We start from the raw sequence: 16,002 nt of genomic DNA on the forward strand, positions 1-16,002 counted from the left end.
TACTGTAGTAATATTGTAAAACCATGACTGTAGTAACCATGTTATTTTTGGCTGAAACCATGGTTTTGATACAAATACCATGATTAAAATGTGGTTACTGTAGTCAAATCAACAAATTAACAGTTTTCGTAGGAATGTCACCCTAATTAATTATTTGATCAGAACTGACTACAGAAATAAATAATATCATCCGATTGTATCAGAAATTATTTTCTTCTTTAAACAGCTTCAATGATACTTTTTACAAAGCTACTTTTTGTTAGACTTGCTGGACTAAACTATTTGACTGTAGTTTAACCTATTTTTGTAATGAACAATTTTTATTGATTCCACACTCAAATCAACACAAACAGCACGTGAAAACACGGAATCAACTTTCAACAAATATTTCCCCCTCCCCTCCATCCAACACACATCCCAGTGGTCAGACACCGAATAATAACAGACACACATACAAGCAGACAGTCCAGAGAAAATACTCCATAACCAGATACTTGCGGCAACGTTCAGGTAAATGTCCGAATTGAGCACGTGGGAAACTTTTGTCCATACTAACTGCATGTGTGAGATAACGGGATGTGTCTTTACTTCTCCGGGCAGCTTGGTAGAAAGACATTGCAATGGCAAGATAGGGGCAAGGACCTCCTGTTCCATAAAAAGCCAGGGAGGATCTCTTTCAGGCGGAAGCAAACAATGCGCCAAATGTCTGAGACAAAAAGCATAATAGTAAAACAATATTTTGGGGAGACCAAACCCACCTTTGTCAATTGGCCTGTGTAACTTGTTAGAATGCATTCGAGTACGTTTACCATTCCAGATAAAAGATTTAGCAATACTATCAAACTGTTTAAAATAAAAGAGGGGAACTTCAAAGGGGAGAGACTGTAATAGGTAGTAAAATTATTGAATTTTTATAACATTAACCTTCCCAATCATAGATAATTGTAGTAGTTTAACCTATTTAAGTTAAGAGTAGATCGTAGCTTGCTACAGTTTGAAAGTAGCTTCACCAACACTGGTGGATTCATGCTTGTGTGTTACAAACGTCCTAATACTCCAACACTATGCCCTGTCATACATGTGTCTTCTGTACCTCTTGCATTTCTGCAGCCTGGACATCTAGTTTGGGTGTCTTAGTTGATGCGGTCCGCTCTCTGGCCTCCACTGTGCAGATGAAGGTGTTAAAGCCGGGCCCTGCCGACTCACTGTGGCTCTAATGAGATAAAGATCCTCTAATCCCCTTCTCATCCTCTCCCTCTCAAGAAGAAATCTGCAGCTCCACAAAGCATCCAAGGAGGGGATGCAGGGGTTGATTCTGCCCCCACAAAAGCCCCCTTACCGGGAGGACAAAAGAGGCCTCAGCAGCCCAGGAAAACAGATGTAATTAAAGAGATTAGGCAAGGCAGGGAGAGAAAAAGAGCAATCTATAGAAATAGGAAACGTTTTGTGTGTGAGAGAGGAAATGGAATCGTGATAATGAGTTAGAGACAGGAAGCATGCTTGTTTTCTTATAATTCCTTTCACAAACATTTGAAGCTTGTGAACTGTTAAGAGAATCTAGGCATCATTACTGAGAGGTTTGTTTTTTGTTGTTGTATGGTAATAGCTGTAGGAAATCACTAAAATGTCTGTGGTGATCCAGAAGTACAAAACCCTGATGCATCTTGTCTAGATCCAGTCTGATCATCTCTCATCATAAATCAGTTCCACTTAGAAATCCAATGAGGCACAGCACTGGTTCAGTGCATTAACAGATCTTTGTTCATCTATCAAAATGTGTGTGTGGCCCTTTCCCTCTCTCTCTCTCTCTCTCTCACACACACACACACACAATAATGGCATTAGAAATGCTAGAGAAGCCCTGAAATGAGGCGTGAGCTGCACCATCATGTTGTGATGATAATCCAAATGTTCAGAAAGAAAGAGCAGGAAGATCACATCATCTGTTTTGACAGAATGATACCCACTGAAGAATCAAGTTTAATTATTTATAGCTGTTTTGCTTGTTGTTATAAAATCTTAAAGGGATAGTTCACCCAAAAATTAAAATTCTCTCAGATGTGTGATTTTCTTTCTTTTGCTGAACACAAACTAATATTTCCTCACATTGCAAGTGAATGGGTACTACATTTTGAAGGTCCAAAAAGCATATAAAGGCAGCGTAAAAGTAATCCAAAGGACTCCAGTGGTTAAATCCATATCTTCAGAAGCGATATTGTAATGTTGCTGGCTGCTGGCAATGGCAATGACGAAGACGATGATGAAGTCTAGAGAACACAAATGCAGTTTATTTACAAGTGCAGTAATCCAAACATGATGACTAAACAAAACAAACATAAACGACTTGACTAGACTTGACTTAACATGACTGAACATGGCTTGGCTTGACTTGACTAAACTTGACTTGACTACATAGCACAAAACACATCCACATACATTCAATACTTGACAATCGAAAATGGCAAACATGAGGGCTAAAATACAAGACATGGGAGAACAAGACAAACAAGTTAACCAATGAACAAACAGAACTCATAACAAGATAAAGAGACAATAAACCAATGAAAACATGAAACGTGAACATGGAGGGAAAAGAGGAATCATATGACAAGGGAAACAGGAACTAAACATTTCAAAATAAAAGACATGAATCAACAAAATATACATGACACATCCCCCTCCACTAAGGGGCGGCTCCTGACACACCAACACATAAACAAAACATGTAAAACATGACATAAATTTAAAGTTCTGTAGGGAGCTGGGGGGGGGCGGGTGTGTGTCTTGAGGCGTGAGGCGTGGCATGGCGAGAAAGGGTGAGGGGCATGGGACCAGGGCAAAGTCTGTGGGGGATGGAGCCATGAGAGGCTCGAGGGGTGGAGCCATGGAAGGCGGAGCCGTGAGAGGCTCGAGGGGTGGAGCCATGGAAGACGGAGCCGTGAGAGGCTCGAGGGGCAGAGCCATGGAACTTGGTGCCCGGAGAGTAGCCAAAGACTCGAAAGGCCAGGGTGGAGCCGATGGCAGGGAGGATCAAGGTGGTGCTGGAGGCTCGGAAGAGCAAGGCAAAGCTGGGGGATCAGAAGACTGAGGTGGAGCCAGTGGGACTGAGGACCAAGGTGGAGCCGTAGGGAAGGAGGTCCCCGGTGGAGCTGACAAATCGGAGGGACGAGGCGCAGCCAGAGAATCGGAGCACCAAAGCGGAGCCAGGTGACCGACAGACCAAGGAGGAGCCGGAGGGACGAGGGACCCCGGCAAAGCCGACAGGCTGAAGGACCGCAGTGGAGCCGAGGGACCGCCGAGCTGAGGCAATGTCGAGGGACCGACAGGCCAAGGTGAAGTCCAGGGCTTAGAGGGTCCAGGCGGGGTCAGAGGGCCGAAAGTTCCCCTTGCCTGCTCGGGAGAACTAAGGGTGGATATAAGGGTGGGAATCATCTCCAGGTCCAACTGCTCAGGTGTGGCTGTGACGTGGCATGTAGCAGGCTGAGGCATTGCTGTGACGTGGCATGGAGCAGGCTGAGGCGTTGCTGTGACTTGGCATGGAGCAGGCTGTGGCATTGCTGTGACGTGGCATGGAGCGGGCTGAGGCGTTGCTGTGACGTGGCATGGAGCGGGCTGAGGCGTTGCTGTGACGTGGCATGGAGCGGGCTGAGGCGTTGCTGTGACGTGGCATGGTGCAGGCTGAGGTGTTGCTGTGACATGGCATGGAGCAAAAGATGGCGCTAGCTCAGCGACCATGACGAGGAACTCTGGCTAGGCGGCCATGACGTGAAACTCTGGCTCGGCGGCGGCCATGACGTGAAACTCTGGCTCGGCGGCGGCCATGTCGTGGAACGCTGGCTCGGCATCCGCCTCCCCCACAGTGAACGTGGAACCAATGATCTGTAGGGCGGGGTCGATATATTGAGCCAGGCTGAGGGAACTGCGACCTCCAGACATCAAGGATGAGATCGGCTCACTCAGACCAAAACAAAAAATTTCTTTGAGGGCGACCTCATTAAAGTTCACCTGGCTGGCCAAACCGCAGAACTCCTCAACATAATCCTCCAGGGAACGATTCCCCTGATGTAGCCGTATGAGTCGAACTGCTGGGTTCATAGTCGGTCAAGTATTCTGTAACGTTGCTGGCTGCTGGCAATGACGAAGACGATGACGAAGTGTAGAGAACCCAAGTGCAGTTTATTTACAAGTGCAATAATCCAAACTTGATGACTAAACAAAACAAACATAAACGACTTGACTAGACTTGACTTAACATGGCTTGACTTGACTAAACTTGACTTGACTACATAGCACAAAACACATCCACATACATTCAATACTTGACAGTCGACAATAGCAAACATGAGGGCTTAAATACAAGACATGGGAGAACAAGACAAACAAGTTAACCAATGAACAAACAGAACTCATAACAAGATAACGAGACAATAAACCAATGAAAACATGACACATGAACATGGAGGGAAAACAGGAATCACATGACAAGGGAAACAGGAACTACACATTTCAAAATAAAAGACATGAATCAACAAAATACACATGACAGATATAAGTATGGGTGAGAACAGATAAATATTTAAGTCCTTTTTTACTATAAATCTCCACTTTCACATTCACATTCTTCTTCTTTTGTTTTTGGCAATTCACATTCTTCGTGCATATCGCCACCTACTGGGCAGGGAGGAGAATTTATGGTAAAAAGGACTTAAATATTGATCTGTTTCTCATCCACACATATCATATTGCTTCTGAAGACATGGATTTAACCACTGGAGTCATATGGATTACTTTTACGCTGCCTTTATGTACTATTTGGAGCTTCAAAATTTTGGTACCTATTCACTTGCACTGTGAGGACCTACAGAGCTGCGATATTCTTCTAAAAATCTTCATTTGTGTTTTGCTGAAGAAAGAAAGCCATACACATCTGAGATGGCATGAGGGTGAGTAATTGATTAGAGAATTTTCATTTTTAGGTGAACTTTACCTTTAACATTGAAATTGGAATTTTCCTGTTGTGTTTTTTAGTAGCCTAATTATTAACCAAAAGCAAAAATCCACATCTAAAAGCATTTGTTATATTATGATATTGTACTATATCCTAATACAAAGCACTGAAATATTAAGACTAAAGTTTAATACATTGCGTAATTTATAGTTTTCTTTCATAAAACCATCAAGTCTTATTATAATTATTATTATAATTTAAATTGCAATCTAAAAAGAATTTGCCTCTGAAAACACAAAACTAAAATATTGATTTTTAAAATCACTGCGAGATTTCTCCCTTCCAACACAAAGACAACTGTACTAAAAATAAAAATGTATCTTCATTAACTTTATTCAGGTGTATCTTTGTCATCATCTTATAAATGTTTTATCAATTTTATTTATAAGCATATGTGTGTATTTCAGTGCTTTTATTAGTTTTCGAGCCAGTGCTCTCTGTCAGAATTAATCATTGGAGGTTAATTTGACGCTGTTAATTTAATGCAGGAGGGCCACGCTGGAGTGAAAAGCTGAGGCCAGAGCCAATCCAGAGCCCATTTATTTGTCAGTCGCCACAGCCAGTCTTGATTACAATTTGCAAAAACATAAATTAGGGTTAAGGCAATTATCAGATCTCTCTGTCTCTCACTCTTCTTGCCTCTCGCCACTCATTCTCTTGAAGTGTCTTTCTGCCCAAGTTTCAGGTCTTCTATAATACACCTTTCAATGGAGTGTCTATTTTCCAGCATCATCCATACAAGCACATTTAATTTGTCTACATTGCTGGTGTGTGCTTGTGTGTGAGCACATGTGATGAGGTACTGATGATAGCTGATCTGTTGCAGTGCACAGGACATGCATTATACAACAATAAATCTGCTACCAACAATAATTCACTATTTCCCCTTGGAAGAGAAATTAGTATTTCTCTCTCTCTCTCTCTCTCTCTCTCTCTCTCTCTCTTTTTTTTTTTTTTGTTCACACATTACATTACAGTTTTTATTTTGCTGTCTAATTACAAATGAAACTACAAGTAAACGACATGTAATTAACAAGAAATTATTTTATGGAGTAGCTTGTAATTACACCTTGTTCTCGACTTGTTATTTGCAAATTAATTTATAATAGTTACATGATTATAAGTGTTGCCATATTATTTTATTATATATATATATATATATATATATATATATATATATATATATATATATTTGTTTTTTCTTCTTCTTGATTACAAATTTTACTTCTGAATTAAACATTCTAAAACTCATATTAATAATAGGATATGTCCCCTTAATGCGCAACAACAACAAAAATATAATACACATTATAAACTCTGCTTGTAGGCCACCTATGTTCAACATAGTTGGTTGTTTTATGTTGTGTAAGTAGCTGTAACAAACATCCTGGACTAGTTTTTAATCTGACCAGTTTGCAAATTAATTCGTATGAATCACCAGTAGTGGGTTGTTTAATATTATTATATATTTATACCATGATCAATGGAAACATGTAAATGCTTCACGCTGCAACCCCCCAATTTTCAAGCCAAATCTACGGCCTTGCATAGACTACATAATAATGCATACAACATATAGTCTAGCCTATTAGGACTGTATATTAACAGCCTATTAAAGGAATATTCCGGGTTCAATACAAGTTAAGCTCAATTGACAGCATTGGCATAATGTTGATTGGCAAAAATGATTTTGACTTTCCTCGTTTTCTTAAAAAATAAAAATAAAGCACAAATCTGGATAACAGTGAGTCACTTACAATGAAAGTGAATGGGGCCAATATGTAAACGTTAAAATACTCATTTCAAAAGTATATCCACAAGACGTAATATAGGCCTACTGTATATGCATGTTAACATTATTTTAGTGTAATAAAATCGCTTAAAGTTACAGCCAATTTTACATCTTCCTCGTCACCATGACGATGTCAAAAAATGTCAACAAACCCTAAAATGACTGTAAAAATTACGATTCAAACAACTTTACAGCTCAAATAATATAGTTTTAACAAAAGGATAAATGTAAGTGCTTTTATAAAATTATAAGCTTCATATTTCTGCCTTTAAACACTTCAAAAATTGGCCCCATTTTACTTCTATTGTAAGTGCCTAACTAACTTCGATCTTTGCTTTTTTTTTTCCCTCTCTATCTTTTTTGTTTTTGTTTTGTTTTTTTGTTTGTTTTTTTGTTTTTTGTTTTTTTGTTTTTTTTTGGTGGTATTCAACATTATGCCACAAATATTTGATCGAGAATTTTTGAAGAAGAGAATAGGTCTAAAATTAACCTTACTATAGGCTGGCTATCAATTATTGAGTCGTAGAAGTGTTAGAGAAAAAAATATGAAAATAAAACATGGACATTTCTATGACTAGGAGTAAATGTTTTTATTGTATTGTGATCAGTTGTAGGCCTATATACCGCATAGACTATTTGCGAAATTATATTTGATTTATAAATAAGACAACAGAAGTACCGAAAACGGTCTTTACTTTTCATCCCATAAAATAAGTCATGTCCAGCAAGGTGAGGCCAGAGATCAAGGCTGATACGGGGTGTGTGTGTGTCCTCCACATCGTGGGCTTCTTGAGTGTCTCTCACCCTACTGAAATCTATTCACGCTCCACACCCTCCTGTCACAACACCAGATTCAAACCCGACAAAGTCCGATTATTTCGGATGATTTGTAGCCTACTAACAGAGCAGAACAGATGGCGCAAGTTGAAATCCGTTCCGACCGAAAGTTTATGTTATTAGCCTATTATTATTATTGCTGTTCTAAAATAGAAAATAAATTGCCTAGCCTATATAGACAAAATAGTAGGTGTATTAAATAGGCAAGTTACATAGATAATGGAAAGAAAAAGCTCCTGTGCTTGTTGTAACTACCCACTTACACCATTATTTTTTGAGAGATTATGCTTAGGCTTATATGAACACTAATGCATTTTGAGTTATTTTTCCCCCATTCGTGCACTTCTTTTAAAAGTGATAGGTTACGTATTGCACTTGAAAAAAAAATAAAATAAAAATAAAAATAAAAAACGACAATCAACACTTTCTTTACAATTGTTTATGGTCCAGCTTTAATCCACACAATAATCGGAAGTCAGTAAAATCATGAAACGTTAGCAAGTTTTTTCTTCTCACAATATTAAATAAATTAGCAGCGTGCCCGTGGTGTCTGAAAAGATTACAGAAAATTGGAAAAACGAATGCAATTGAACAGAAAATCAAAGTATATTTACCATGTAAAATAAAGAGCACAGATCTAACAGGTCGTTTTATAAATTCAAGGGAATGGTAGGCCTATTCATTGTGTGCTTCAGAAGAGACCAGAAGTGCTCCTTTTAGGATAATATTCATCTCTGCCAAAACACATGAACTAGACAATCACACAAAGCTAAACATAAAAAGATTTTTATGTTTTTATTTTTTTATATATATATATATATAAATAGGTTACATAGTGGAATTTCATGAACTAAAATTTTTTGTGATTTGGTCCAAAATTCTTCCAGTATGAGGTCTTTTAAACTTTCGCTCGAGCAGAGTTTGTTGCTTCTTTTCCCCAGTTTCAACAACTCGTTTAAACAGGTTCCTCTTGGATTCCCTAGAAACATCTGCTTTTTCAAGAAAAGTTCACCTGTTTCCTCTCTCTAACATTTCTCTTGGCCCCCCAACTCAACCTGGGTATATCAAGGTCTGGCCTGTTCTAACTGTTGGTGTTGGCTGCGTATAGCAAACCGACTAACATGTACCGGAATGGGCACCACAATTTTGGGGTTTCTGGAGGGCTCTCCGGTTTTGGAGTTCACGTTGCCCGCTTTGACCCGTTTCCATTTGGCTCTCCGGTTCTGAAACCAGATCTTGACCTGCACCTCGCTGAGCTTTAAGGCATGGGCGATCTGTGAGCGCTCTGTAAGCGACAGGTATTTCTTACAGTGAAACTCCTTCTCCAGTTCTAAGAGCTGCTCGCTCGTAAAAGCCGTCCTCCTTCTCCGGTTTTTCCCGGTAGACGTGGTGTTCCCGGACCCATTCCCACCGTGGACGCTATCGTCCAGTCCTCCGCTGGCATCTCCGTCATCTTTTTGACACATCGTGTTGCCGGGCGCGTTATCGTCGGAGCTGTAATCTAAATCACTGTCCATGGAGAAGCTCTCATCTTTCCTGTGACACTCATCCTCCTTCGGGTCGTCTTTGCTGTGACCTCGAACTGTGAATCAGAATTAAATTGAGAACAATAATTTGAACATCGATTGTCTATTGTGATTTCCTTCAATCTTAAATCGTTATGTAAATCTTGTTTTCTCTGAATACGATTAAAAACTGAATTCGCAGGCTGTGTGTAGTCATTTGAATCGTACTGTATGTAGATAATGAAAAGTTGAATGTTCTTATTGAAAATTTTCATTGGAATTGCAAACGCTATTTCTGTTTATCAATGCCACTTTTACGCGCAATTGCGCATGCTGATGGAAAGTGGTTTGCACTCCTCAGAGGAATTCTGAAAACTGTCTTGAGGGTGTTTATTTCCTTTCCACATCTCTGGTTATTATTTTAAAGAAATTCTAACTTTTTTTTTTTCTTTTTTTACATTTTTAGTTAATGTCCCTTTTCGCTATATGTTTCAAACGCAGGGTATTATAACAATATTGGACTACATTTATTTTACTCTGCATACATATAAATGATCCTGGCGACAGTGAATTTTGCTTACAGTTTTATTTAAACACCGCTGGGCCTCTCCCATCCCTCAATTAAAACGAGCTAATTTAGTTCTTGATGGCAGTCCAGCCTCAGGCAGTTTTCCCTGAAAAACTTGATGTGGGCCTTTAATTCACGTGTGTGACACTGAAATTCTTTAAGCCACAATTAATGACATTTTATTTCCTCTAACATTATCTTTGCCCCACTTTTGCCTTAACATCTCAGTACTTTACATTCACATCAATTTAGATGACAAATAAAATACATTTTAGTGTAAATGATTAATAGAGAATACAGACTGGCTTATTCATAGCAAGAGCAACACGTATTTTCTTGTAGCCTAAATGGAAAATGGAAAAAAAGCGTGTTTCAGTGGTAATAACCGTGGCTATTTTTACTACTTCAGCATGGATCCGTTTTGATTTTTTCAAGAGATTTATTAACCTTTTATTTTGTTTATTTTTTTATTTATTTTTATTTTTTTACATTTATTTATTTTTTACTTTAAACCCATTCAGAATACCTCCAATGAAAAAACATGCCAAGATATTATTCAGTTTTAATCTCACCTGTAGAGGTGTGCACCGATTGGGAGTCGTGGAATGACTGAAGCGCCGTTGACTCTTTCGTAATTGGAAAAGTTTTTCCATCCTCTCCATCCAAACGAATATCCTGAGATTTATCGAACATGGCGTGAATAGACTGAGATCCGATCTTCCTCGCTGCGTCCTGGTGCTGTTGAGACGGCGAGCTGGAGAAGCCGCCGGGTAGCGAGGCCATTAGAGTGGATGTGAGCGCCAGACTGGAGCAGAACCCGCTGGGTAAGCCCGGGATGGGGTGGTGTGGATGGGTCGCGGGAAGAGCGCTCTGAGGCAAGGTCTGAGGAGGTGGCGGAGGCAGCACCACTGACCGGTATGGCATAAACATGGGATAGCCCGTGTACACGAAATGTCCCGGACTCGGCTGTGGTGGACCGCCGATGAGCGAGTCGATGCTGAATGCAGTGGTGCTTCCCACCGGACGCTGCATCATCATGAACGGTGAACTGAACGCTGCACTCATATGATCTTGTATGTACAGTTATGAAGTCCTGAAGTCTGTGGGAGCAGCGGTCTCCCCTGTGCTTCTCAGGTGATGATGTTTCACAGTGTCATACACTGACACACTCTGTTTTGGTAATCCCGTGAATAACTTTCTGTATGCGCCGTGCACAAAACCGTTGCATTTGTGTTTCGAATCAGTTCAGTGTCAGGCTGTTTTTTTTTTAAGTGCATTGAAACAAGCATGTAGCGATAAAAGCGGCGCAAATCCCTTGCTGAGAATAGTTAAATGTCTGCTCGAGCATCTCAGATACGCTTTATCGTCCTCACTTGAGTTATTTCAGCGTCCTTGACCCTTCTGTTGGGCCGCGTTTCATTTCGACCTGATGGAAGTTACAGTTAATTGCTCCTCGCAGCATCAGCTGTGATCATCTATTGAAGTGTGAGTTTGAATTACGCTCCTCGGTTAAAGCGTCTCCACCATGTGCCCTGACCACGCCCACCGAGGCTGTACGCGTTTTATTGGTCCATTGTCATTTGCTTGTGTGGAACTAACCTGACGCTCTAGACCCGCGAGCGCTGGCTGTTGTCTCTTAAATTAGAACATCACTAACACAGTCTCACATTCAAAAACAGTCAAAACAAGAATCATGTGAGATGTGATCTGATGTGGATTTTAGCACTGCAATTGCCCTAGCATTTTTATGGATGTGCAAATGTTTTTCTTTATTCTTGTTAATAAAAATCTTATTGGCCCTCAGTGTTTGCATTCTGTGAAGTATGTAGATAAATGTAAGTATAACATCTTCAAACTATAGTAGGCTACAAAGCAAGAATTCCAATGGAAATATATGAGAAATAGAACACAAACCTATTTACAGTTCTTTAAAAATTCTATATTTATAATGAACAATTTAACAATTTAGATTATTTAATCAAATTGTGCTAGCATCCTATGAATTTGTATATTCATATACAGAACAATATTGCAGACTGAATTAAATACACCACATTATACATCTTCACAATATATATACTGTATATGTACATTCTTAAAGGAATATTTCGGGTTCAGTACAAGTTAAGCTCAATCGACAGTATTTGTGGCATAATGTTGATTAGGCCTTCCATAAAAATTTATTTCAACTTGTCTCTCCTTTTCTTTAAAAAAACAGAAGAAGAAATAAGTTATACTTACAATGGAAGTGAATGAGGCCATTTTGGAAGGAAAATGTTTTGGCAGAATTATTAAGCATATCATTTTATAAAAGAACTGACATTATTTATTCTGTAATAATGTATTATTTGAGCTGTAAACTGGTTTAAATTGTTGTTTTTATGGTGGTTTTAAGGTTTAAGGGTTTACGGTGTTACGACGTCAAGGCAACATTGGATATTACTTTGCACAGAAAAGGTTAGTAAGCGATTTTATCACACTAAAATCATGTTAACACATATATTGTTTACATCTTGTGGCTATATATATTTTTAAAAGTTAGGAATTTAACTTTTACTGATTGGCCCTATTCACTTCCATTGTAACCCAGGTAACCCAACACTTCCATGGTTCCTCAATGTAACCCAGATTTTTGCTGTTTTTTTTTTTTTTTTTTAGGAAAAGAAGGGACAAGTCAAAATATATTTTTGTGGTAATCAGCATTTTGCCACAAATGTTGCCGATTGAGCTTAACTTGTATTGAACCCTGAATATTCCTTTAACATGTTATTTAACTGAAATAGCTTTCTTACACGCAATGCAATGTCTGTGGGCAAACAAAAACTCACACACTCAGTACACATATGACACTGACATTGACCTGTTCATAACAACATGAGCCTCTGCTCTTTACTGCAGTCAGTCATCGCAAGATGCCATTTCATACACCTCACACCTTGATCTGTGTGAATCAGCATTTAATAGCCTTCATTCTGATTTACACACTGTGTTCTCACATACGTACATACGTAGACATAGATTCAATCTGCTCAGCATAAATACATAGTTAAGTTCCTTGGTGAATGTGGTCAGGATAAAATTTTTATGGACTCTTCTGAGTCTAAAACTGAGCTGAAAGCCTATACTTTTACAATGTGAGAACATTTATTTCCAGATAAAGTTTTAATTACATACATATTAAGTCATGCTAAAATGATAAAATGATACGCTGGCTCAATAAAAAATAAATAAAACTCTGAATAAATGGGGAAAAAAATCATAATGAAATTGTCTGAGGGAGGATTGTGTATGGGGGGGGGGGGGGGATGAATTATTCAGTGGAACAGGCTCACTTTACTGATCAATAATTGTGTCTTCATATTTGTAAAGTCTCTGGTCATGTGTGCATCATTTGGCATACATAATTAAAAGGAATGTGTCTGTTTTCTCTTCACAGTGGTGATTAGTCCTAATCTTTGGGGACCTTCCCTGCATGCACCCTCAAACCTTGACCCCAAGCCCCTACCTCCGCCTCCATGCCAAATCAAGGGCAATCCCTCACCCCTTCCCCAGGGTCACAGGGACACAGTCTCATTAAAGACAGGCTGATCCACACTGCAATGCAGACATTAAATAGCAGTATTTTTCAATTAACACTGACAAATTCAATCAAAATTCCATAGATTAGGATGAAATGAGGCATGGGTCATTTACAAGGGGATTTAATTGCACCTCCATTAGACAAATAGTACAGCAGTCACTGTTCCATTATCAATCATGTGAAGGCATCAATAGTAAAGAGAGAGGATGGGGGATGGGGTGTGCTTTCTAATACACTGCAGCACATCAGAGCAGCTAATAAATACCCTCTTTTGTATTTATAAATTATCCAGTTTAATTAACAACATGGATTATGATTAGAATATGATTTAATTAAACCTTTCCTGCATGGTGGAGTGCAGAATCATCCATTATGTAGAAGCAAGGGGGAGCATTACCATAGGCTAAATTAAGAAAGGCCCAGAAACACTGACGGCCCGAAGACCTTTTGCATGGGACAATAACTGCAACTGTGCAGTGATAACATGCAGAAAAGTTTTGAGTCTTAATCAAGAGACTGTACTACCAAAATACATGTTTTATATTGTGTAGATGGGAGACAGGAGAAAATGCCCTGCATCTAAGAAAGGTTTACTTGGTGGGCAAACCAATTAAAGACCTCTTATTGCTACTCAATGCAGTTTTGCAGGGGAAATGGATTTTGAAATGTTGCCTGGAGCATTTGGCCATTCAACATTATTTAGTTACTGTGTCTCAGGCTCAACCTTTTCATCAAGATCCAAATGTCAGCTATAATTTATTCGGCACAGTTCGCCTCTCCCAATGAAAACATGAGTCGCTGTTTCCCTCTGTCTGATCCAGTCACATTAGGAAAGGGCATAGGGTCCAACTTTCATATATATGTTTAATTTGCTCTCAAATAGTTTTCGTCATAGACAAACGGCCATTAAAAGCCTGACCTTCGATTTTAAATTATGAGATCTATTTGAAATCAATTGATTAACCTTCAAGCGATATCCTGATGAAGGCGATCAGACCTATTCAAGGTCTGGCCATGCGTGACTGGTGGGGTGAGCTGGTTTTCCCTGAGGCTCGGGGCTAAGCACAAAGAATGATCTATCTCAGTCAACCAGTCCTCAGGGCTCCCTGTGTTACTATCATTCAATACCAGTCAATAAACTGCTCTACATCCCTAGACTTAATGCAGTGGGATTGTCTCGACATGTATTACTGTATAATATCCACTGATACTAGTTCCTTGTGATCAGATTTTTGATTATTTTTCATAATTCAAAAATGATCGGAAAAATAAGATTTTTATCTTCTATATTGTCCACCAAAAATCCATTCAAGGCTATTCAGACCCAAACACTGTTTAGTAAGTGCAGGCTGAATGCAGTGTAAAAGGGAGGTCACTGTTACAGCTAAACTAAGCATATGCCTTACGTCTGTTCAGACTCCCACTTGATTAGGTCATTTGGCTTTGGGAGACAGATATAGTATATTTGTATTTAAAGGCACATATTTATTGCCAGTTACGCTTGGTAAATAGGTGCAGAGCTCAACACAGTACTCGTAAATAAGTGCAATTCAAACCATCATTCCATTTTTAATATGCCCCACATTAAAGGAATCACACCACAACACAAGTGTGTGCCATGGTCCAATTCATCTTGCTTTATTAAAGTGAGGAAATGAGGTGAGGCATCAGTGCTTTGCACCCCTGGGCATGTTCAAGACAGATGAACAACAGGGGCAAGCACAATGATACCACAGGATTAGCACCCCGCAAACAGTGGAGCTCGGTTTAAGTGCACAAAGCAGCATAGATTTTAACAGCAACGTTTTAAAATGGACACGATCACCAAAAGCTCCTCACACATGCTGTGTTGTACAGCTCAAGGACTAAAGTACTAAGCAGATCTATAAAAGACCACCATAAACAGTCACTGGACTCACTTAAATCACTTAATTTTAATTTTAATCAATGTAAATTTAAATAACTTTGCAGCAAAAAATAAAATAAATAAATAAATAAATAAATAAATAAATAAAATCCTTTTAATTCCAACTGACAGCTGAAGTCATGAACTGGCATTAAAAAAATAAATAAATAAAAAAAACCTAATTTTCAGGAGTTTATGCTGTCTTTAAAGTAATAAGAATGCCACTGATAATCTGTTTTAATTTTCTCTCTGGTATGTAAAGTTTGTTATGCCGTTAAGGGTGCCGTAAACCTGTATTTTAAAATAGTTATGAAATGAAGGCAGTACGAAAGACATTTGTTGTTATCACGGTCACATATGCCACAGCGCCCTCTGCAGATCAAAAGTGCAACCTTGCCTCACACAGTATATGTTCAACGAGTCTAAGTGAATCGTATAAAGTGAGATATTATACACAGAAAATAAACAAGAGATAAAATTATTGGAGTTCAGGTAGCTACATGCTGGCACAATATACCATATTCAGAGTATATAGCGCCATATTTTTATTCAGTGCATGCCAGTGAAGCGACTGTAAGTCTATCCCTCACAGGATCATTTGAATTCCCACAAAAACAAAATACGGCGCTACTGTCAATAAGGTCTATTCACATTTACATGTTACCATGCACAATTACAGCCAAACAGAAATTATCTTAAACTCTCACATGAGCACAATTTGTAGCCTAAATTGTAAAGAGCTGTCAGGAATTAGTTTACAACAGAAAAGAGAACCATAAATTACAAATAATATCCTTCAATTGTCT

The 16,002-nt window shown here is 38.9% G+C and overlaps 1 protein-coding gene across 1 annotated transcript; it reads right to left on the bottom strand.

Moving 5' to 3' along the window:
- Positions 1–8,037: 8,037 nt before the first annotated feature.
- On the bottom strand, positions 8,038–11,226 carry LOC127445741 (homeobox protein GBX-2-like). Its single transcript, XM_051706008.1, has 2 exons — positions 10,283–11,226; positions 8,038–9,219 (listed from the first exon to the last, which is right to left on the bottom strand). The coding sequence occupies exons 1-2, from the start codon at positions 10,773–10,775 to the stop codon at positions 8,702–8,704; spliced, it is 1,011 nt and encodes a 336-aa protein (XP_051561968.1). The 5' UTR covers positions 10,776–11,226; the 3' UTR covers positions 8,038–8,701.
- Positions 11,227–16,002: the final 4,776 nt, after the last annotated feature.

This window comes from Myxocyprinus asiaticus, chromosome 9, assembly GCF_019703515.2.
Source record: "Myxocyprinus asiaticus isolate MX2 ecotype Aquarium Trade chromosome 9, UBuf_Myxa_2, whole genome shotgun sequence".
Lineage (NCBI taxonomy): Eukaryota > Metazoa > Chordata > Actinopteri > Cypriniformes > Catostomidae > Myxocyprinus > Myxocyprinus asiaticus.